The sequence below is a fragment of the Saccopteryx leptura genome, chromosome 3 (assembly GCF_036850995.1).
Source record: "Saccopteryx leptura isolate mSacLep1 chromosome 3, mSacLep1_pri_phased_curated, whole genome shotgun sequence".
NCBI classification, from domain to species: domain Eukaryota; kingdom Metazoa; phylum Chordata; class Mammalia; order Chiroptera; family Emballonuridae; genus Saccopteryx; species Saccopteryx leptura.
The window spans coordinates 799,009-822,677 of NC_089505.1; the positions used below are offsets into that span (position 1 = coordinate 799,009).

Here is a 23,669-nt window from a genome sequence, read left to right on the forward strand (position 1 = left end):
GCTTTCTCCTTCCTCAGCCAAGCAATCAAATGGGGGTGTGGGGGGACTTATGTGGTCGGGGGGGGGAGTCTTTTAAGTCTGGGCTCCATTTTGCATTTTAGCAAGACACTGCAAGGTGTGTGTTGCTGAGAGATAACATTTCTCAGGTCCCTGCAGGCATTTGGGGTCGGCCACCCCCGTACCCCCCCCCCCGTCTTATCTTAGCTAACACAGGCCTCGGGAGTCACCCTGATTGAAGGCACGGTGGGGGAGGGCTCTGCCCCCAGGGCCTCGGAGGGAATCTGCTTTCTGTGCGTTGGGCTGACACCCGTGTCCGCTCATGGGGCACAGCTGCTGACTGGGGAGGAAACGGTGGGAGATGCCCACTGTTAGTAAGCAGCAAGCCACGAACATCAGGACATGTTAGGAACGTAAACAGAAGCGTACCTCTCCTGCAGCCATGGCTTCACTGGAGTGAGTTGGCCCCGGGCGCTGAGGATGGCTCCATGGTCTCTACCTCAGGCACTAAAATAGCTTGGTTGTTGAGCAAAGGAGCAACACCCCAGATGGGCAGAGCATTGCCCCCTCGTGGGCTTGCCAGGTGGATCCTGGTCAGGACACATGTGGGAGTCTGTCTCTCTGCCTCCCCTCCTCTCACTGAATAAAAAAGAGAGAGAGGAACTCAGATTCTGAGCCCGCACTTGTGGGCTGCCCTCCACTCCTCCTGAGGGACAGCGATTGTCCCAGGCCTTCTCAGTCCCAACTCCGCCCCCCCTGGACCGCAGGAGATGAAGAGCTGGTAGGTCATGCTCCTCGGGGCAGCCTCCTCTCATCAGGAAACCGCTGCCTTCCCAAAGCCTGCAGAGCCGGCCCTCCTCATAGACCCGGGCCCTCGGAGACATGTGGGTGTCCGGGCCTTGCCGTTGTCCTGGGCATTCTTGCCACTCCTGCCCCCTCTCCTTCTTTCTTCCTCATTCTCTCCTTTCATTTTCTTTTTCTATTTTCAAACCAGTCATGTCCTTCAGTCGTGACACCTGCTGTATCCTGTCACCCCTGTGACCTCAGCTTCTGAGCCTGGCTAGCGACTGCATCACTGGACAAATACCGTGGGCTCCAAGTTCACGCAAGAGTGCCCCTCGCCGAGTGCCCTCTGCTCATTCCTCCCCCTCCTGGCTGGCCTCATGGCGGCGTTCCCGTGACGCTGTGCTGTCCTGTTCCTCGGAGTTTAGAGTTCTCTAGCTTTATCCTGCAAATGTTTGTCCATCTCTGCCTGTGTGACAGCTGCTGGGCTAGGCCCCGGGTGAGGGTGGCCTGTGTCCCCAGAGGCCCACCGCGGAGTGGGTAGACTGTAGTAAACACACTGACACACAAGTGTGCAGGATCAAGACACGCACCAGCACTGTTGGGGACGCAGAACGGTCCCCAACTCAAACGGGGTGAGGCGGTCTCGGCTCCAGGGAGAATCAGAGGTCAGTGCCAAGCAGTGAAGAACGCCCAGGCGTCTCTGGGCGTAGGGATCCGGAAGGGAGGCGGGGCGGCCGGGAAAGGGGCGGTCACGCAGGTGCGCAGGGCCCGCTCGTGGACCCTGGCGTCTCTGGGCGAAGGGATCCGGAAGGGAGGCGGGGCGGCCGGGAAAGGGGCGGCCACGCAGGTGCGCAGGGCCCCCACCCCCACCCCCAGCACCGTCCTTACTGTTGCTCCCTCCAGTTAACTCTTTGAATTTCCACTCTTTTAACTCAGCATCCTTTTTCTCCAACAATGTAACAATAATCACGCGGACTTGAAGTTGATTTACAGTTTAAATGAGTGCGACGTACCCAGCCGGAGCTACGCGGTGGGCCGCGCAGGGCTGCGGAGGGAGGTCGGGAAGGGGGCGGAGCGTTGTTCGCACAGGGTGGCGGGGGAGGTCTGGCCGCGGGACCGGTGCCGGGGAGGGAATGGGGCACATCGTAGGGCAGAGAAGCAAACGCCATCCTCGCCCCCCCACCCCCACCCCAGCCCGTCAGCCCATCCGATCCTCTCGCTGGGCGGCTGCAGACAGTGCAGCACACAGTCGCGGACTGAATGGTCTCCTTCTCTAGCCCCTCTGTTCTCCATAAACGTTGCCTCCCAGCCGAGCCGTGAGCTCCGTGAGCCGGCACCTGGTGTGCAGCAGACAGACAGACAGACAGCTCACTGACTGCGCTCCAGACCCTGGGTCCTGGGGAAAGGAAGATGAACACGATACAGGCCCTCTCCACATAGAAGGGGAAATGACCCAGGGTCGTTTGACAGCGAGGACAAACACTGTAATAGAAGTGTGTGTGAGAGAGAGGCAGCGCTTATGAAAAAACACCCCGACCTCTTTGGTGGAGGCTGCGCGGGGCGGGGCAGGAACAGGTGTGTTCCCTGGGCACCCACAGAATCGCTCAGTGCACAGCCATGGCTGAGCATACAATTTAACCCTTGACAAGCCGCAAGGCCTCCAGAGACAAAGGTCCCTAAGACATGAGGCTTTGGCGCCTTTCCAGAGCTGACTGGCCCGTCTCCTGGGCTGGGCCCAGGTGTTCCAGGGAAGCGCTCAGCGGCCCCTGCCGCGCCAGAGAGCAGAAGGATGCCCGCGGGCACAAGGGACAAATTGGGCTCAGATGGCCATATGGCTTGGATTTCACATTTCAACTGGCGTCGTGTAATCATTTTTACAGAGTCTGGTGCCTCCCCACAGATTGTAAATGGTAAGGTCACGAGGATTGGGGAACAGTTAAAAATTATAGAAGACATATGCTGTGCATTTTACTAATGAATGGCCGCATTCAAACACGCTCACTAATGAATGGCACTATTTGAAAGTGGTGTTGAATTTGATACTCTGCGACCAGGGCTCCGTTTCTGCAAGGAGCCAAATGCTCCTCCATACGGTCGGGGACACACTGGTCTGAACGCAGAAACTGCGCCACCCTCGCCGGAGGCCCGAGGGGATTGTCAGGGACGGACGCCCACCCTCTGAGGAGTTCCCGGAGATGAACCTGGGTGGCGTGAGCGTCACCCTCCAATACTCACAAGCGTCCCAGGTTGCAGCCACATCCTGCGTCAGCCCTCAGAAAAGAGGGGAGTCGTGAAGGCTGGAGGATGGGGGTGGGGACCGTCACCGCAGAAAGCACCCTTTCCCATGGTTGCAGCAAAGAGAGAGAGAGAGACAGGAAATGGGGAGAAGAGGGAGAGGGGGTCACCACCACAGATCACACCTGTCACTGCCGTCCCGGGTGATTCCCGCTGAGCCTTTTCTGCTTCGAGTCACAGCCCAGGACACAACCACGGGCCATTGAACCCCATGTCCCCTCGTCTCCCATCTTCTTTCTCTCTCACCTGGACCTTCAATTTGTTGGCTGTCAGTGTTTCAAGCCACCGAGCTAAAAAGTCACTTAAAGTCCTTTTCCGACAAACAGGCTGAACCCAGGCCAGTATGAACAAGGAGACTGCAGGCCCCCTGCGCCCTGTCACTGAGCACAGACGGGAGGAGCAGGGGAATGACAGGTGAGAGCGACCACAGGCCGCTCTGGACCCCGGTCCAGCCATACGCACAAGACTCCCGCGTGACTCAGAGTTATTCCTTTGACCGGGAACGTGTTTCCGTGATGACAGCACGAGGAAGGTGTTAGCCAAAGTGCTGTGACTTCTCTGAGCTGCTTTCCACGCCTGCGTTTGACAAAGGCAGCATGCTGTGGAGGTGGGGGTCGGGCCTCACAGCCCTGGCTGCTGGGCGGCGGTAGTGGGACCAGCCTCCCCCGTGGGGAGGGAGCAGGTGCCCAGACACCGTCAGAAGTTGAGGTCCATGTGCCTGCACAGCCAGCGGTCTCACTTCCAAAGAAGTCTCCTTCAGATTTCACCTTCACGTGTGCCAAGTGGCCCGTGGAGGGGACTCTCTATAACGGCGAAAGGTCAGGAAGGGCCGGTGCTAGTGCCCACTCCCTAGCCTGGGGCAGCGCGCCTGCTTCTCGCTCAGGACTGTGCGCAGCTGTTCCGACAGATGGGGCCGCTCGGCCTGCCCTGACCCTGCGCCCACTGCACGCCTGTGACGTGAAAAGCAAGGTGCAGAGCGCAGCACACAATGCGGCCTCCTACAGACCACTTCTTGTCTGGAAATAGCTTATATATTAATTCCCAAATGCATGAACATTCCCGGGAAGAGGCCCACAGGCGAGCGTGATGGTCTCTGGGAAGCTTTGTGGTTGATGGGGGACGGAGGGGGACCAACTTTTCACTCTGCTGTATACATGCTCTGGAGTCGCGCTGGGTGCCTGTGTGACCCACGCAGCACGTAGACCACATTTTAAAACCCATTGCCACGTGCGTTATACCTCAGTAAAGCTGCTGAAGAAAAGGAAAAATAAATGGCCAATAAGAGCTTTAAGTTTATAACAACTCTGTCTGTGTCGGAGTGGGAAATCAGTTGAAACATCTCCGTCTGTGCTTACAGTCGGACGGGTGAGCTCCCAGCCTCCCATCCCTGGAGCAGCCCCTCGCCATGCGGAGCACCTCCTGGCACCTCTCTTAGCTGGAGGCTCTGAGTCCACCCTGTCCAAGGGAAGCTGGGAAAATGGCCTCTCCGTCCACGAGCTCATGGTCTCTAACAGGTCCTGGGACAGATGGTAACCAAGTTTTCTACTAGATCCGTGATGGCGAACCTTTTATAAAAACCGCCCACTTTTGCAGTGCTGGTCAACCTGGTCTCTCCCGCCCACCAGTGGGTGTTCCAGATTTCATGGTGTGTGTTAGTGGAGCAACCAAACGGTGCCGCAAAATGGCCCACCATAAAAGCTGGAACGCCCACTAGTGGGTGGGATAGACCGGGTTGACCAGCACTGCAAAAGTGGGCGGTTTTTATGAAAAGGTTTGCCATCACAGTTCTAGATCATCCTCACAACAGGTGCATCAAGTACCATATTTCTCCATGTATAAGACACACCTTTCCCAAACATTTTGGGGTCTAAAAACTGGGTGCGTCTTATACAATGGGTGTGGCATTTCAAATGCCATAGATGGTACTGAGGATGAGGCAACATACGAAGACAGTGATTCATCATCAGACACAGATGAGGACAAGCTCATGGATGGGAGTTTTGACAGTGATGAGGAGTTGTATGAATTTTATGATGAATAAAACTTGAGTTCAATAACTTTATGAAATATTTTTTTTCAAATTTTGGGCCCCAAAATTAAGGCGCATCTTATAGATGGGAGCATCTCATACATGGGGAAATACGGTAATACAACATGAAGATTGAGCTGGTGCTCGCAGGCATGGGATGACACGGATAATGGTGTTGGAAGAGGGGACATTCGGGGTTCTCTGATGCACTCCCATTAAATGGAAATTAAGCCAAGGAAATAAGAGTCCTTTTCACGGCAGCGAGTCTAAAACAAAACCAGTTTGGGGGGGTTGGGGTAGGGATCGGTGTCCCAGAACTTTGTGGGGGTCTAGAGGGCGGTGTTTCGCCATCCTTGGTGATTAGTACAGCGTTCGACAGACATAGAGGACTTCAGCTACTTAAGAGGCATTCAGCCTCCCTGAAACGATTCATCTGTAGCCCTTTGGGGACGGATGGCACGTTGAAAGAGTGCCCCAGCCTGTGTGCATGTGCAGCCTGGCGGGTTTGGGCTGCGTCTCACCACGAGGGCCTGTGATTTTTAAGATGCTCAACTTGAAAGAAAATAAGCTGACTTTCGTCTTTTTCATAATTGTGTCTCAGTGCATTCTAATCGAACACCACTTCCGTCCGTCCTTCTGTGGCCCACCGGTCTTGTCAGAACCAGTTTTGCATCTGTTTTGCATCTGTGAGCAGTGGGTCCCCCACGGGGAGCCTTACTCTTTTGATACATTGTATTTAACACAGAGAGAAGGCCCGGTCCCTTAAATCACTGCTGCCATCTTCTGGACAGTCACACACCTAAAAGAAACACAGCCCACCTGTCCCCAGAGAAGTACAGATGGGTGATGCTTCTGACGTTACCCTGGGCCTTGACTATAGAGTCCAGGGTCCCGAGATGACGTTTGATTCTCTCCTGACCTCCCAACACCGAACGGTGCAGTCGTGCAAGGAAAATGAATACCACGTGATCAAATGCTTTTGGAATAGCTGCCGCCATGACGGGAAACAGGCACAATGACCTTTGGGCTTTTGCGTAGAGATCATCCAACTTGAAGGAGCCAGCGCTTATTCTGAGGGTCGTCACTTGCAGGTACCGACTGGCCCTCAGCCTTATTGATCAGCAGCCGGGGAGCATTCCGTTGGCACTGGGAGCTGTTCCTCGATTCCCTGCCATGCAAGGAGAATGCACGCATACATCTCCTTCCGATTGTCTCCACGATGAGCATATGGGAAATCAAACTCGAACATCAGTCAGGTGACTTCTCGACTGACAAGATATTGAATGATGAGTGTGACGGGCCGTCCGTACAGCTGTTTGGTAGCACCGGACTAAGAGGACTGACAGTGAAGGCCCCTCTGCAGATACCTGAGCTAAGTGAAGCCAGCATCCCTCTCTGTGCACCAGCTCTGAGGAGCTGCGGATCCTGGTGTCTCCGAGGAGGTCCTCGGTTTTATTCAGGACTTGCAAACAACAGCAGTTATTATCAGAGTACTGGGAATTGCTTTCATGAACAAGGTGCTTTAATTTCACCTTACTTTTCTGTGGATTTTGTTGTTTATAAAAATCGGCCTGACTGTTGGTGGCGCAGTGGATAGAGCATCAACCTAGGACATTGGCGTTCTGGGTTCGAGACCCTGAGGTTGCCAGCTTGAGCACAGGATCATTGACATGTTCCCAAGGTCACTGGCTTGAGCCCAAAGGTTGTTGGCTTGAGCAAGGGGTCACTGGCTCAGCTGGAGCCCCTGTGGTCAAGGCACAGATGAGAAAGCAATCAATGAACAACAACTAAGGTGCTACAACTATTAGTTGATGCTTCTCATCTCTCTCCTTTCCTGTCTTTCTCTCAAAATAAAACTACAATTCTATAAAAAAAAACACATTTATTGTGTTTACTGTGTACTAGAAACTGTGTGAAATGTTCATTATCATATTATTTCTTCTTTATAGATACACACACACAAAAAAAATCTAAAGCAAAATGATATTAGGATCACACAGATAATAAATGACTCACTCCAGGACCCTCTGATTTCGAGGCTTCACTTCTAAACACTAAACTATATCTGATTTTTAAAAATCTAATTATCTACTATGTGACTTCCTGTATCAGAATATGCTATTATCTCATATGTTCTCCACATCCAAGACTTTATTTATCATAAAAGTAAATATTTAACACATATTAATTGCAAGGCAAAAATATGACTTGAAGAGCAAGAATAGTTTGGCTATTATAATACTTATAGGAAAAAAAAGTCACCCTATGGAATTCATCCTTTAGTCAACAGTGGTCTTAAAATTGTATTCCTCACCTTAGGCACCGAGGATGGGCTAGGACAACAGCTGAGTGAGAAACTGGCCCCAACCTCCCAGGCAGCTAACCCCAAAGAGGAAACAAAAATGTATTGGATTACAAAGTTTCAGCGTCCAATAAAGGGAAACACTCACCCTGTCGGCAGTGATGAACTTGACCCTGGTGTTGAATTCTAGGAGCAATTGCCCTGTGGGTACTTGGAATTAAAAACAAACATGGAAAGAAATTTGAATGGCAGCGTTGCAAATCACATAGAAAATTCAGATCGTTTTTTGTTTTTTTTACATCAGTCCTTTTCAAAAGACTAACTGACCTAATAAAAATAAACTGACCTAGTGAAATTTTTTTGAAGGAATGTTGGAAATGATATGGACATAGATACAGATACAATATAGGTTTACAGACACGCTCAGCTGTCCCCACGGACTTATAGATGCATACAGGTAGAGCGATACCTCCGTGTCTGTATTTATATCGACATACCTAGAGAAAGAGATTGATTACGAGGAATTGGCCCATGTGGTGGTGGGCTGGCTAGGCAAGTCTGAACGCCACGGGCAGGCCACCAGGACGGACGGGCTGGGACTCTCAGGTGCAGCCGGAAGCTGCTGTCCACAGACGGGCTTTCTCCTTCTCGGCGAAACATTGGCTCTGCCCTTAAAACCTGTCAATGGATTGTGTCAGGCCCGTGCAGAGGATCTAGGACAGGGGTCCCCAAACTTTTTACACAGGGGGCCAGTTCACTGTCCCTCAGACCGTTGGAGGGCCGGACTATTAAAAAAAAACAAACTATGAATAAATCCCTATGCACACTGCACATATCTTATTTTAAAGTAAAAAAAAAAAACAAAAACAAAAAAAACGGGAACAAATACAATATTTAAAATAAAGACCAAGGAAATTTAAATCAACAAACTGACCAGTATTTCAATAGGAACTATGCTCCTCTCACTGACCACCAATGAAAGAGGTGCCCCTTCGGAAGTGCGGCGGGGGCCGGATAGATGGCCTCAGGGGGCCGCATGTGGCCCGCGGGCCGTAGTTTGGAGACCCCTGATCTAGGATCACCTCTCCTCCTTGAAGGAAACTGAGTATAGATCTTAGAGACCTGCGCCACCCTTCACAGAAACACCTAGGTTAGTATTTGATTCGATAACTGGAGACTATAAACTAGCCGCGTTGACACACAACACTATCTTCACAGGAGCTAAGATAATACAGTTCCTATATATTGCCTTTTAATCAAATTTAATAAGGGGGTAGGGCTCAGAGAACCTCAAGAATACATTATTACTTTCATAAATTTTTAAAGGGCTTTAAAAATCATGTTTAAAACTGGGAGGAATTTGTGAGATCTCTCTCAAGAAAAAATAGTCCGGGAGAAGTACACTATGGAGCGACAGCTATAATGGTCTTTTCCACTCGGTGTTTCCTCCTAAGACAGCTGTGACGTCAGCGAGCAGGAGGCTGCGGGGAGGTAAGAGCGAGCCTCTGGGTGGATCGCAGCCCTCGGTTAACGCGAGATCCGGGCGCAGCAGGGGAGGGGCAGGCGGGGCAGGCGGAGCAGCCGGGAACCCGAAACTCCAGACCCGTCTGCTTCTCCTCCGGTTCTTTCTCCAGAAACGGCCGTCCCGGGCGCAGTGTTTGCAGACTGGCCCCTGGCGGTATCTCAGAGCACTCAGGGACTGCCTGGACCGCAGTCTCCAGACTTCACCCCCACCCCCGGGTCCCTGTGCACTGAGCCGCTCTGTCAGTTTCTCTCGGTGCTTTTCCGCCAAAGGATACGCCTAAAGAGTTTTGTTTTCATTTTTAATATTTTGGTCCAAATAATATAAATATAAGTAATGTCTTAGTAGTGTAATCATCACTTAACAAAAAATAGTTCACGTAAATTGGAGAAAATATATTATTTCATTTTTTTTTTAAGATTTTATTTATTGATTTTAGAGAAAGAGGGGGTGAGGGAAGAAACAGGAAGCATCAGCTCGTAGTAGTTGCTTCTCCTATGCGCCTCCACCATGGGATTTGAACCGGCGACCTCAGTGTTCCAGGTTGACGCTCTATCCACTGTGCCACCACAGGTCAGGCTGTGTAATTCATCCTTAATTAACTATGTCCCATGTTCCAAATAGACGTTCACATGGTGGTTGTCATTTGCTTGGTGACTGTTGTTGTGTTAATCACAGTAGCCTGCACAAACCCAGCTTTGCAAACGTATGACGTCATCAGGAGGGTGGCTATGACGTCATCAGGAGGGTGGCTATGACGTCATCGGGAGGAGGGTGGCTGTGGCGTCATCGGGAGGAGGGTGGCTATGGCGTCATCAGGAGGGTGGCTATGACGCCATCAGGAGGAGGGTGGCACAGTGGACACGAACACCGTGAACCCCTGGGTGGGTAAGTCACACAGTGTCCAGCAGATGCTGAGTGGGCCTGTGCACTCCACAAGCGTGTCACAGGTCCCACAGCACCGTGTGGGCCTGCTGGGGCCTCCCGGCGTGCCTTGGTACACAGACTGGGCGCTGAAGGCCTGAGCGTTTGGACAGCCCTTTGTGGACAGTCTCGAGTTCTGCACGATGTAAGTAGAAGCCTGCCCATTTTCGAGACCACTTCAAGACTTTCTGGAGACCTCCTCGTTTTGTGCGAGATGGATTGGAGTTATTTAAGTAAACAAGCCCACTGCTTGATAGAACTAAATCCAAGTTCTTCTCTCTAAAGAGAAGCAAACTAGCAGGCGCGTCACCGTTGAACTGCCATAGCACGTTTTTGAGGCTTTTGCTTGCCGTTGCCGTATTGTAGTGGTTGGAGGTTCGCTTTCACGTCCTCTTTTTTTTTCTCTTTTTGATCCTCTTCTCTTAGTGCCCGTGTGAAAGGTACTTTCTGTGTCAGGAAAGGCCTATTTGTTCGACACACAGGTCAAGCTCTGGGGTGTTCCTCTTCCATGAGACTGGTTTTCTGTCTGCTCCACGAGCTAGCGAGATGCGAGCCACTCCGCAGGACCCGGGACCGGACTCCCCTCTGCAGGAAGGCGTGGGGAAACCATGTGTGTGCTCCGCCCAGCCACCGCCACTCAGACCCGGTCCTCCGGGACAGCACGGGGCAGCAGAATGATCGGAAGTCCTAGGATTCAAGTTGTGCACTGTTCACTGGCTTAGCTTCCAGTTCAGGGAAAAGAAAAGTGTCAGAAATTTAAAACTTGGGGGGTATGGGTGATTTGCATAAGGACATGCTAACAACACACAGCGCTCTGCCCCACTTGAGCCTTTGAATGGCATGTGTTCCCCACAAACCTTGGATTCAGTGACTTCGCTGTGAGGAGATAGTTGAGACTCGCGCTCTGAAAACCCAGCTGGCAGATGGGCCCGGGCACGTCTGAGGGGGGCTGTCCTCATGGAGCCTTGCCTTTCCTGCTGGTAGGTGCCGAGGTTAGGTCGTTCCAGGTGAGCTGTTACAGCGAGGACCTTGACACCTGGCCGTAGGCAAGGAGGGAGCCAGCCCCCTGGGGATGACCTCACCCGGGACACCCACCCCCCCATGGGGACGACCTCGCACAGGACACACACCCACCCCCATCCCCGTGGGGACGACCTCGCACAGGACACCTAGCCCCCTGTGGGGATGACCTCACCCGGGATACCCGTCAGGCGGCCTGCTCTCTCCCGAGCAGGGAGGACTGGGGCACTCTAAGGGAGAAAGCTCTCTTTTTCTCCATCCTGTTTGCTTTGGGTTTTGTTTATCAGTTCAAGTCAGTCTTATCTTAAGCAAAACAGAGCTAAATTCCTGGCTTCTGTTATAAAGTGTTCACTGGGAAACGTCCAGGTATATCCAGGAGTTTTTTGAGTTTTCCAGACACTGTCCCCATCACTGTGTCAGTTCTCTGTTGCTGTGTACAAAAAGAAAAAGAAAAACCTCCGAACCTTAGTGATTTAAAACAGTCTGGTCCCCGTTTGGCTCTGTTTGGTTTTCCCCACAAACCTGTCGTCCGAGCAGAGCCCTGTGAAGAAGTTAGTCTCTGCTGCCTGTGGGGTCAGCTGAGGCAGCTCAGCCAGGGGTTGGAGGGTCCCCTGGAGCTGTGGCTCGGAGACATGGCTGGCTGGCTGCTCAGAGCTCCACCGAGGGGCCTTGGTCCCTGGAGCTGTGGCTCGGACACATGGCTGGCTGGCTGCTCAGAGCTCCACCGGGGCCTGGGGCCTCGGTCCCTGGAGCTGTGGCTCGGACACATGGCTGGCTGGCTGCTCAGAGCTCCGCTGGGGCCTGGGGCCTCGGTCCCTGGAGCTGTGGCTGGGACACACGGCTGGCTGGCTGCTCAGAGCTCCGCCGGGGCCTGGGGCCTCGGTTCCTTCTCAAGCTCTTGTAAGAGATTCTGGAACAGGGAACCCTTCAAACTCATGTGATAGACCAGCATCACCCTGACATCAAAACCAGACAAGGAGGCAGAAAGTAAAGAAAACTGCAGGCCCACATCCCCAATGAACATAGATGCAAACATCCTCAACAAAATATTAGCAGACTGAGTCCAGCAGCCCATTAAAAGGATTGCACACCATAGTCCAGTGGGATTTGTCCCAGGGATGCAGGTGTGGTTGAGTATCTACAAATCAATCGACATGATACACCCCATAAACAAAGTGAACAATAAAAATCATGTGATTATATCAATAGATGCAGGAAAAGACTTGACAAAATTCAACATCCATTTATGATAAAACCTGTCAACACACTGAGCATATGGGGAACATATCTCAACATAATCAAGGCCATAGGGGACAAGCCACAGCTGACACCCTACTCAACAGTGAAAAGTTAGAGGTGTTTCGTCGAATATCAGGAATAAAGACACAGGCGTTCACTGTCACTTCTTTTATTCAATAGGTTTAGAAGTCCTAGCCCAAGCAACTAGGCAAGTAAAAGTGGAGAGAAAGAAGTAAAACTGTCATTATTTGCAAGTGGCATGATATTAAATATAGAAAACCCTAAAGATGCCAACAAAAGAAAACTGATAGAACTAATCAATGATTTCAGTCAAGTTGCAAAACAAAATTAATAGACAGAAACCTGATGTGTTTCTATACACTAATCATGAACGATGATAAGAAAGAGATTAAGAAAACAATTTCACTGACAATTACATCAAAAATAAAACACCTAGGAATACATTTGACCTAGGAGGTCTATGAGATAACAGAAAAGAATTGTTTTCTGCCCCCAGTTCCTGACACAGAACTCCTAAAACCCTTGTCATTTCCTAAGTGATGAGACCAGTCGGAACGTCATTGGTCCTGGTTAGACTCCGGTGGGGTCCTGGACGGCTCTTGGGTGGGTTTGGTCACCGGAAAGACCAAGCCATGATTAGGACCTCGGTTTCCAGCCTCAGCTCTCATCCTCCAGAGAGAGGAAGGGGGCTGGAAACAGACTTAGTAATCGCCCATGCCTACGTGAGGAAGTCTCCATAACACCCCAATAGTACGGGGTGCAGGGAGCTTCCAGGGTAGCGAGCACACCCACAGTGAGAGAGCAGCACACCCCAGCTCCACGGAGACAGACGCTCCCGTGCTCGGGACCCTCCCGGGGCTCACCCTATGTATCTATTAATCTGGGTGTTTATCTGTGTTCTTTACCGTGTTCTGTAATATACTGGTCAGTCGTTCCCCTCAGTTCTCTGCAAACTGACCGAGCCTGGAGCAGGGGGTCTTTGGAATACCCGATCTATGGCTGGTCACTCGGAAGTCCAGGGGACCGGAGTTTGCAGCTGGCGTCGCAGAGGGGGTGGGAGGGAGCTGTCTTGTGGACTGAGCCATTCCATGCGAGATCTGGTGCTGTCTCTGGGTAGATAGGGTTAGAGTTCAGTTAAATTATAGGAAACCAGCTGGTGTCAGAGACTTGCTGCTTGTAGTTGTGGGGGAGAACCCCACACACTGGGTGGCCAAGAGTGTCCGATATGAAATGCTCAAATGACGAAAGGAGACTCACAGGAGAGAAACACAGAAGGGCAGAACTGGGTTGTTCCTACCCGGAAAGGAACATGAAAAGATAGATGCTCAACATCGCCAATCACCAGAGAAATGCAAATTAAAGCCACCGCAAGCTGTCACTTCACATCTGTCAGAATGGCTATTATCAAAAAGACACAAAAGAACCAGTGTTGGTGAGGATGTGAAGAGAAGGGAACCCTTGTGCCTTGCTGGTGACAATGTAAATTGGTACAGCCACTATGGAAAGTGTTATGGAAGGTTCTCAAGAAATTAAGAGTAGAGCTACCATAGGACCCAGCAATTCCACTTCTGAGTATTATTTATCTGAAGAAACCAGAAAGACTACATCTATATATATATATACACACACACACACACACACACACACACGCACTCCCATGTACACGGCAGCGTTATCCACCCCAGCCACAATATGGAAACAACCTAAGTGTCCATCAGTGGATGGCTGGATAAAGAAAATGTGACATGTGTCATGGAATATTACTCAGCCATAAAAAAAGAACGAAATCTTGCCATTGGTGACAACATGGGTGGACCTTGAGGGTGTTACGCTCAGTGAAAATGTCAGACAGAGAAAGACAAAAATACCATACGATTTTACGTATATGAGGAATCTAAAAACAAACAAACAGAAACCAGGCTCATGGACACAAAGAAGACTGTTGGTTGGCAGAGGTGGAGGGTGGTAGGTGGGAAAAATGGGTGGAAAGAGTCAAAAGGTACAAACTTCCAGTTATACCAGGAGTAAGTCATGGGGTGTCGTGTACAGCATGCTGACCATAGTCGCTACCACTGCGTTGTGTCTTCGAAATCAGCTACGACAGTAGATCTTAAAAGTTCTCATCACAAGAAAAAAAAATCTATAACTAAATATGGTGACAGGTTCATTAGACATCATGATGATCCTTTTGTAACATCTGCAAATACTGACCTGTTATGTTGTATCCCTGAAGCTCAGCTCTACCTCAATAAAAAAATAAAGTTTTCTACTTTGAGGGAGGAAAAAAAAAAGGCTTCAACGTTTGAATCTGTGAGGGATACGATTCGCCCTTAACAGCGCATTTCTCCGTTCCATAAGAGCCTTTCAGTACAAAACTAAGTCCACAAACATGAACATATAAAACCCTACGTGTGTGAACAAATATCAGATGTGGAATTGTGGAATGAAACTATTTTTCTCGTCTTCTAACCCCAATAACACTTTGCCACGGGTATTTATATGCGTTACCCGTTCTCCTGCTGCACAAGAAACGCCTTTAGCAAAGGAAATGCCACTCCATTGGCAAAACCCGACTGCGGTGCTTGGGACGTTCACTCTTAGCAACGAGTGAACAGTCCCATCTAAACGTACCTTTCTCTTTGCACAAAGTACCTCGGCACAGAAACCACCGCTCCCATCGGAGGCATGCATGCACTGAGCCCAGGAGAGGGAGGCGTGATCTGGCCGGAGGCATGCATGCACTGAGCCCAGGAGAGGGAGGCGTGGTCTGGCCGGAGGCACGCGTGTACTGAGCCCAGGAGGGAGGCGTGGTCTGGCCTGAGGCATGCATGCACTGAGCCCAGGAGAGGGAGGCGTGGTCTGGCCGGAGGCATCCGTGTACTGAGCCCAGGAGAGGGAGGCGTGGTCTGGCCGGAGGCACGCGTGTACTGAGCCCAGGAGAGGGAGGCGTGGTCTGGCCGGAGGCACGCGTGCACTGAGCCCAGGAGAGGGAGGCGTGGTCTGGCCGGAGGCATCCGTGTACTGAGCCCAGGAGAGGGAGGCGTGGTCTGGCCGGAGGCACGCATGCACTGAGCCCAGGAGAGGGAGGCGTGGTCTGGCCGGAGGCACGCATGCACTGAGCCCAGGAGAGGGAGGCGTGGTCTGGCCGGAGGCACGCGTGTACTGAGCCCAGGAGAGGGAGGCGTGGTCTGGCCGGAGGCACGCGTGTACTGAGCCCAGGAGAGGGAGGCGTGGTCTGGCCGGAGGCACGCGTGCACTGAGCCCAGGAGAGGGAGGCGTGGTCTGGCGGGAGGCACGCGTGCACTGAGCCCAGGAGAGGGAGGCGTGGTCTGGCCGGAGGCACGCGTGCACTGAGCCCAGGAGAGGGAGGCGTGGTCTGGCCGGAGGCACGCGTGTACTGAGCCCAGGAGGGGAAGGCGTGGTCTGGCCGGAGGCACGCGTGTACTGAGCCCAGGAGGGGAAGGCGTGGTCTGGCCGGAGGCATGCATGCACTGAGCCCAGGAGGGGGAGGCGTGGTCTGGCCGGAGGCATGCATGCACTGAGCCCAGGAGGGAGGCAGCGGTCTGGCCGCGGGCTCTGACTCCCCTGTGTTCTTCCGCAGCTCGAGTTCTGCCGGGACTGCAAGGAGGCCCCCCACGACGGTGACTGCAGCGGCCCCTCTGCCTCCGCCTTCGGAGCAGCCACTCAGGTGAAGGGGACCCCTCCAAGCTCGGGGTGTGGGCGGGAGGCAGGAGCTCTTTCCTGAAGGTCCCTGAGGAGTCCACTCTGCAGAATCAACAAGAGTGGCAGCCTGCCGCTATGGAAACGGGGCTGTGGCCCCTGCGCCCCGTGGGGGTACTTCCATGGTCATGTTTCCCAGAGGTCTACGGACGAGGGGTACTGGGTCCCTGAGTCAGAGGGGTCTCGAGAGGAGAGGGGATACAGTTTAATGACCTCTCAGCCAGAGTTATCAATGCTAATCCCATATTTATTTTTTTAGCAAGAGTGTCTTTACTTAGAATCTTTGGCCAAATCAGCTAGATGGATGCAATGAAGAAGTATTATATGATGCAGGGACATCGTTATTTAGCAATAGCATGAAACGGTGCAAGATCGTATTTCAGTCTTGATTAGGTAAAGAACGTTGTTTACTGAGCCTCGCTCTCCGACGGGCTTTATCAGACTTAGGGGAACACAAATCCATTTTCTTTTATTTATTAATTATGATCAACCGAGCCTTAGGGGAAAAGAATAAAACCTCCAGCACCGCTGATGAATTCGCTCATTCCTTCCCTCCTGATATATAGATGTTAAAAGGGTTTAAACACCAAATCCACCCCGATAAATTCTTTAGTCATTTTATTGACAGGAACCTCATAAATCAACCCAGGAATTCCAGAACATTTTAGTTTTACGGGAGAGAATTTTAAACATCTGAGCGCTGTAAAGTTGGGGCATAAGCAAGTCTCTCCCTGTAAGGATTCTGTGGGTGTGTTTATCTGTGTTAGCATGATTAAAGAAACAGAATTCGTGGACTGGGGTCTTCTCACCAGCTCCTAAAAAGTGGGCCGTGAGCACATGGGGGTGTTGAGGACCGGACTGCCGTTCCTGTAGCAGAGAGGCAGCGAAAGCTCTTTCTATTGATTTTATTTTTTAGCCCAGGAGTATTCAAATGGGAGCTCGCTGGGCACCGATGTCAGACATAATAATAATCCTGAGACCACAATTCTTCTCCTGCCCCCTGCCGCCTCTGATCACTATAGCCCAGACCATAAAGCCTAAGGCTCTAGAAATAGAGTTCATCTCACAACTGACATCCACATGCTTTCATGATCATAGATGTGGACAAAGGCTTCCAAAAAGTGATACCCCAGCAACTGTGCATTCTAAAACAGCAGCTGTCAGGAAAAGAATAGCGTTGTTTGACATAAAGTTGTCAAGGCGCCTACCCACCCAGCAATCTCCTTCACGCTCTCCCTTCAAGAGGAACCAGCCAACCTTGTTATTCAAGATTGAGGCAGCCCAATATTTTTTTTTTTTTTTTGAAGTCATGAAAGCCTTAATGTTCAACTGGGGAAAGTGGGAGGAAGGTAGAGCTGGCTTAAGCATATACAACCAAGTACCAAGGGGCCAGTGTCTGCAGACACCATCAATTAGCGGACATTAAATTGAGTGTTTGTATACTGCTGGGGGGAAAAGGGCAGACAAGTATATTTCTCTTCAGAGGCTCATAGAAGAGCCACAGAGAGGACTTACAGGACATAAACAATGATAGTAATATGCTAAACCAAGTTTAGAAGCTGATAAATCTGTAGAATGCTTCCCTGGAAACGTCACGGAGGGTGAGCCCGTTTGTCAAGAGGACAGTGAACTCGAGATGATAAAGAACATTCCAGCAGAAGGCGCTGCATGGACAAAGGTACACAGGCAAGAATCTTCTTCATCGAGGCAGTTCTGTCCATCTGTCCATCTCTGCATGGTCAGGCCCAAGACAGCCTCCGGTACAGAGGCATTCAATAGGTGTTTGTCGTGCGATGGTGGCGTCTGTAGAGAAAAAGACTCTTTCATTCGTTCAAGGCGTATTTACTAAACCTCTCTGCTCGGCTAAGTTTGTTGTAGGCTCTGGGAATAAAGTCCCCGATCTCATGAAGTTTATCTGACCGTATTAGATGCCGCATGGTTGCACAGCCCGTCAACAGGACGGGAATTCAGAGGAGGGATAGTCAATTCAGGAGACGGCTCACCAAGGAGGAGTCCGAGAAGAGCTGTCCCTACGACAAGACCTCCCTGCCGTGAGGCTCCTTCCTGCCGCTAGCTCTGGTCACTGGCCAGCCTCGTACGCCTCTCGTTTGAAAACAAAGCAAGTCACCCAACAACTGAAAAGGTCTTCTGGCCACTGCTGTCTGAGAACAGAGGCAATGACCTGTCAAAGGCATCAGGGTGGCCCACAGTGGTGGGCTAGGGTCCCAAACTTGAGGTGGAGGGCCTCATCAGAGTCCAGTGGGGAGCCATGACTGACCTAGGCCTCGTGGTGTCACGTGGGGACTGACCCTGTTAGCCGGAGCTGTGGGGACGTGGCCCGCAGGTGGGAGGGCAGCCGCAGACGATCCAGTGTCACCGGGAAGGGGACAGAGCAGGAAGGAAGGAGGATGGACATATGACTCCTCTCTCCCACCCTCTGATCTTGCCGCTGTCTCCCACTGGCCACACCCAGCTGACTACCAGCTGCAAGGGACCCCCGGGACACAGCCCATGGGGGACAGCCTTCCAGGAGTAGTGAAGAAGAGGGGGGAATGCAGAACACAGTATATTCTCTCTGAGCTAATCTACCAGGTCTCCAGGGTGTCCTTATTTCAGCTGCCACTCCTCTCAGACATGGAGCGAGATGAGACCAGACAGGCCAGTTCATCACCAAACTGAAAGGCCCAGTTCCATTTGGCGAGAGAAGGAAGAGTTTGTACTTTAATGAGGCCATTTTGCTTCCCATTCTCTCCACTCCTCTCAAGCGGCAGCAGTCTCTAGGCGGGTGACCTGTGTGGTCCCATCGATGTGAGTGCCCAAGGACGGCACGCCACACGTCTGACGATGAACATCCAATCGCAGCGACCCCCCTCCCACCCCGAAACTGACAGCTTCGGTTGCAGCCTCCTAGCTGAATTTTGTGATACTAGCTAAATACCCTCATCGGCCCTCTTCACATTTCCTTTCAACGCAATTCACTCCGAGCGGTGTTTTATTTTAGCGTTTGTGACTACTCTTTCTGTGTTCCCCAAAGCCGAGCAGCTCTGGTCTTTGCTGTCACCTTATCTGCCAGGTGAGCCCCCTGTCTCCAGGTGCCTGTCAGCCTCTTCCTGTCACTTACACTCTTTGACCCTAAACTTAAGGCTTTTTTTTAACTAATACAATATTAAAAAAAAAAAAAAAGCAAGCTAAAAATTGGTTTTAAATCGGTTCTTAGGCCCTGGCCAGTTGGCTCCGTGGTAGAGCGTTGGCCTGGTGTATGGAAGTCCCAGATTCGATTCCTGGCCAGGGCACACAGGAGAAGCTTCTCTACCCTCCCCCTCTCCTTCCTCTCTCTTTCTCTCTCTCTTCCCCTCCCGTAGCCAAGGCTCCATTGGAGCAAAGTTGGCCCAGGCGCAAAGGACGGTTCCATGGCCTCTGCCTCAGGCGCTAGAATGGCTCCGGTTGCAACAGAGCAACGCCCCAGATGGGCAGAGCATCGCCCCCTGGTGGGCATGCTGGGTGGATCCCAGTCGGGCGCATGCGAGAGTCTGTCTCCCTCTCTGCTTCTCACTTCAAAAAAAACCCCCTAAATTAATTAATTAATTAATTGATTAATTAAAAATAAATAAATTGCTTCTTAAACACTGAAAAGCTTTACACAGAAACTGCCTGGAGTTGGGAGATCGGTGACAGAAGATCGATCCGCCGCAGGCTAATGAGGGTCCCGGTCCCTGGCTTCCTCTTGTTAGTGCCGGGCTGTTCTCCTGCCCGCGCTCCATTCCCTTCCACGCGTCCCTTCTGGAGGCTCTCTCGTCAGTAGACATTCGCTCTTGCAAACCACACAAATGGATTCCTTCTCCCAGTGGCTCTTAAGTTGTTGCTCTTACTCTCCCTGTTCAACAGGAAGGGCAGACTGAGCCTTCCAGGTTTTTAATGGCGCTGCACAAAGCCACACAGGAAACTGGGTTTTAGTGGCTGTGCCTGACCAAGGTAGCTTGGGAACAGTGACTGCTCTCTCTTGTTAATAAGTCTACAGTGCCTAAGGGGAGTGTACCCATTCCTGCCTGCCAAGCTCCTACTCAACCTTCAAGACCCAGATAATGTCACCTCCTCCATGAAGCTGTCAGCCTGCCCCACCGCCTTCTCTAAACTCTCAGACAGCTGTCTACACTTCCAATATGCACTCGACACACCAAAATGCTTCCCTGTCTCTGCGCTAAAAGTCTGAGCTTTTTGATGCAAGGTTTGTACCTGTTTGGTAGTTATAACTCCCCAGTGCCAACCACATAGTAGGTACTCATTAAGTGTTTGCCAAATGAATGCCAGCTCTCTCCTTCATCTCTGTATCTTCTTCTTCCTCTCCATGAAGCTGTCTGGAGAGGAATAGATCAAGGTGAGGACACAGGAGGCTTTATTCTTCCCGCAGACATGCTGAACGGACTGTCACACACAGAGTACTCCCTCTGAAAGAAACCACGAGTGACTTTAGCACGGTGGGTGGTTGAGAAAATACCCACATTGACACAGGGAGGAAGAGCTGAGTCACCCGCCCTCCGTAAACCCCACCCCCAGCGCTGCACCGTACACTTGGAAGGAAGCTCTTGTCCCCCAGCTCCCCCTGGAGGAGTAAAGGGTCTGGACCCTGCATCCAGTGCCCCAAAGGTCAAGACACCCACCAGAGGGACTGGCTTTTGAAATACCTGCCTCTGAAAAACCAAGAGAACTTCTATGTCCCTAAGACTCACAGGACTACAACAAACAAAGAGACACAGCACTCACCACAGCTGTCCTCACAGGGCATGGCACAGAAGGGGCAGACAAAAATCTACCCCCCCCCCCGAGATCAGGGAAGCCATGAGTCCCAGGGGGCTGGAGCAAACAAGGAAATGGTTCTTAATGGATGCAAGGCCGCCGCCACCCCCCCACACACACACACACACACAGCTATACACCCAAACCAAGCAGAGAGGAAGCATGCCCATCTCCCAGTTGCTCCCTGGACGGGACCAAACTACATACCTTCTCAGCTGCTGCCTGCAGGTCCAGCTTCTAATCCGCTTGCATCTACAGACTGGAGGCAATCCTCCCCTGTGGGACCCTGATAGGTCATGGCACACTCTCAACCACCGGGAGCCACTGAGAACAAAGAAGGAGGCTTGAACAATCATAAAAGTTTGAGAGAGAGCTAGTAGCTTAGTCCCGACCCTTCTGTTAAAACTGAGAGAGGTGGCTGTATTATCTAATGCACAGAAACCAACACAGAGAGCCAGGAAACTGGAGAATTAGGATATGTTCCAAACGAAAGAACTAGATGAATCTCCAGAAAGAGATCTTGGTGAAATTAAACTAAATTATTTACCTGACAGAATTCAAAATAAAAGTCATAAATATACTCACCAAGTTCAGGAGACCAATGCAGGAACAAAGGGTTAATTTCAACAAAGAGATAGAAAGTATATATAAAAGTACCAAACAGAAATCACAGAGCGGAAGAATACGGTCGCTAAACAACAACAAAAAAAGTAATGATTCAACAGCAGAGGACATCTGGCAGAAGAAAAGATCTCAAAGACAGAGCAGTGGAATTCATCCAATCCAAGAAGCAAAAAGGAAACACATTGAAAAAGAATAAAGATAACATTAGGGACACAGTGAAATAAACTAATATATGCATTACAGAAGTCCAGGAAGGAGAAGAGAGAGATAAAGGAACAAAAGCTATTCTAATAGTGACTGAAAACTTCCCTAACCTGGGGAAAGAAACAGATATCTAGATCAGATCCAAGAAGCCCAAAATATACCAGAAAGGATAAATCCAAAGAGACTCATACTGAGGCACCTTATAATTCTATTGTGAAAGTTAAAGACAAAGAAAAAAAAAATCTTTTTAAAAATGAACTTTGGAGTCTTTTATTATTTTGGTCCCCTGATCTTGGACTGACCAGCCTCCGGAAGTGTGGAAACAGCCCTTCTGTTGTTTGTAAGCCACCCATCTGCGGCATTGTGTTACAGCAACCCAAACGGACTAGACTCCTGCTGAGCAAACTCCATTGTGTGCCAAGCTTCAGTCGTCAAGAACATTCCCCTCCCCGCCCTGCCAGCACAGCCACCGTGGCACCAGAGTTATGAGCCAAGGGGGAGGCACGGTGGCACCGCAGTGGATAGCAGAGGTCTGTGCCACCTGCTCGTGCCGCTAACTCCTGCCCGGGGGCTCTGCTCGCACCACCTCCATCTTACAGATAATTGCTGCTGGTGCCCCCACACTGCAGGCTTGGGGCCACAGCCTCCTTCCAGATGGTGCATGACTCTCAGCGGGAGAACCCTAGACATCACCACTGTGGCTCTCTTACCGGCTTGCCCACGAACTCGGTGAGGTCTTTCCCCACCTCAGACACCTCGGGCGCCATGGAGGTCTGCCTTGGCATGGCCCTAGGGACAAGACTACCTGCGTTGCAGCCTGGCCCTGCCCGGCAGCCCCAGTCCCTTGCAGCTCTGGAGTCCTCCCAAGGCTCTGGTGCTCGTCTCCCACCAGCACTGGCCTGTTCCCTGTCAACCAGCGGGCGGGTCTCCGACTCCACCCCCCATTGAAGAGTCTGCGCCCTAGAGCCACGCCCGGTGCAGACGGTCCCAGGGGTCCCAGGTCGGGTCTGCAGGGAAACAGCCTCCGAGCCCTGCACGCAGGAGGTGTCTCGGGAAGCGCTCTCAGGAACAACAGCTCAGGAAGAGAAGGGCGCAGGGTTGAGCAGAGGGAGCTGAACTGAGATGCAGGGGCAGTGGGAGGTGGGGCAGGGGTCTGGGGGCGGAGATGGCCCTCGGGGGTTGTCTCCCCTCGAAGCTTGGGGGCCCCAGGCTGGCCGTTAGCATGCATCCACTGGTCACTGGACGTGGGTGGGTCGTCCTCACTGCCCCGAGGGCCTGGGACTCTCTGACTTAGTCCTGGACAGCGTATCAGTGGAGCTCCACCAGCAGCCAGAATTCCCAGCAGCTGGGGAGACCGGCTCCTCGGTGCCAAGGCAGGTGGGGCCGGGTGCCACAGAGCCCAGACGTGACACATCGGGGTGCCAACGAGCTCAGGGGAGGCAGAGAGGTGGTGGGTTTCGGGCAGGCGCCGTGGGCCTTGGCAACCATCAGAAGGCAGGATGAGAGACATGAAGAGCCCAGGTCGAACTTGAATTTCTAACTCAGCGGATGGTGGTGCTGCTCAGTGGAAGAGAAACACAGGAACCGAAGCGATGTCTTCAGGGACAGATGACAAGTCCCCTCCGGCTGTCTCGGCAGCGGTGTTCAGTGGGCGGAGGAGCGGCGGCCAACACTGCCTGGGCCGGGACGCCCAGGCTGGAGCGGATGGCAGGCGAGACTGACCAGCTCGAGCTGATGGCGCTTTGTCTGTGATGCCCACCCCACCTCTGCCGCCCAGGGAGGGGCTGGGAGACACGCACCCCCCTGCTGGAGGAGCGGGCGACAGCGGGCTCGGGAGTCCGGCTTCCAGGCACGCCTGCCGCTGGGCCTCTCGGCCACTTGCTGCCGTCGAACCCAAGTGCGGCCCCGGCCTTGGAGCAGCGGCCAGTTTCTTATCCCCAGAGGGCCCGGTGCTCGGGTGTTGGGGAGTGTAGCTTCTGAATCACTCGCTGGTTTAAGTAAAGCCTCATTATTGATGCCACTTCGCCTAAACCTTCACAGTGGACACGCAGCATAGCGGACGTGCAGGCAGACGGAAGGACCACGATGCACCTGCAGTGAATACGGTGCATCCCCCGCTTGTCAGCCACGGGAAAGGAGCTAAGTGCTGAGGACCAGGCCAGGCCCCTCTCTGTGGGGCCCTTCCAAAGCAC

At 52.0% G+C, this 23,669-nt stretch overlaps 1 protein-coding gene across 1 annotated transcript in view; it reads left to right on the forward strand.

Moving 5' to 3' along the window:
* Positions 1 to 23,669, forward strand: part of LOC136398569 (E3 ubiquitin-protein ligase parkin-like) — a 719,582-nt gene that overhangs the window by 672,138 nt on the left and 23,775 nt on the right. Inside the window, exon 8 of the mRNA XM_066372747.1 lies at positions 15,737 to 15,823. Within this exon, the coding sequence (XP_066228844.1) occupies positions 15,737 to 15,823 (87 nt within the window). The remainder of the gene's footprint in view (positions 1 to 15,736; positions 15,824 to 23,669) is intronic.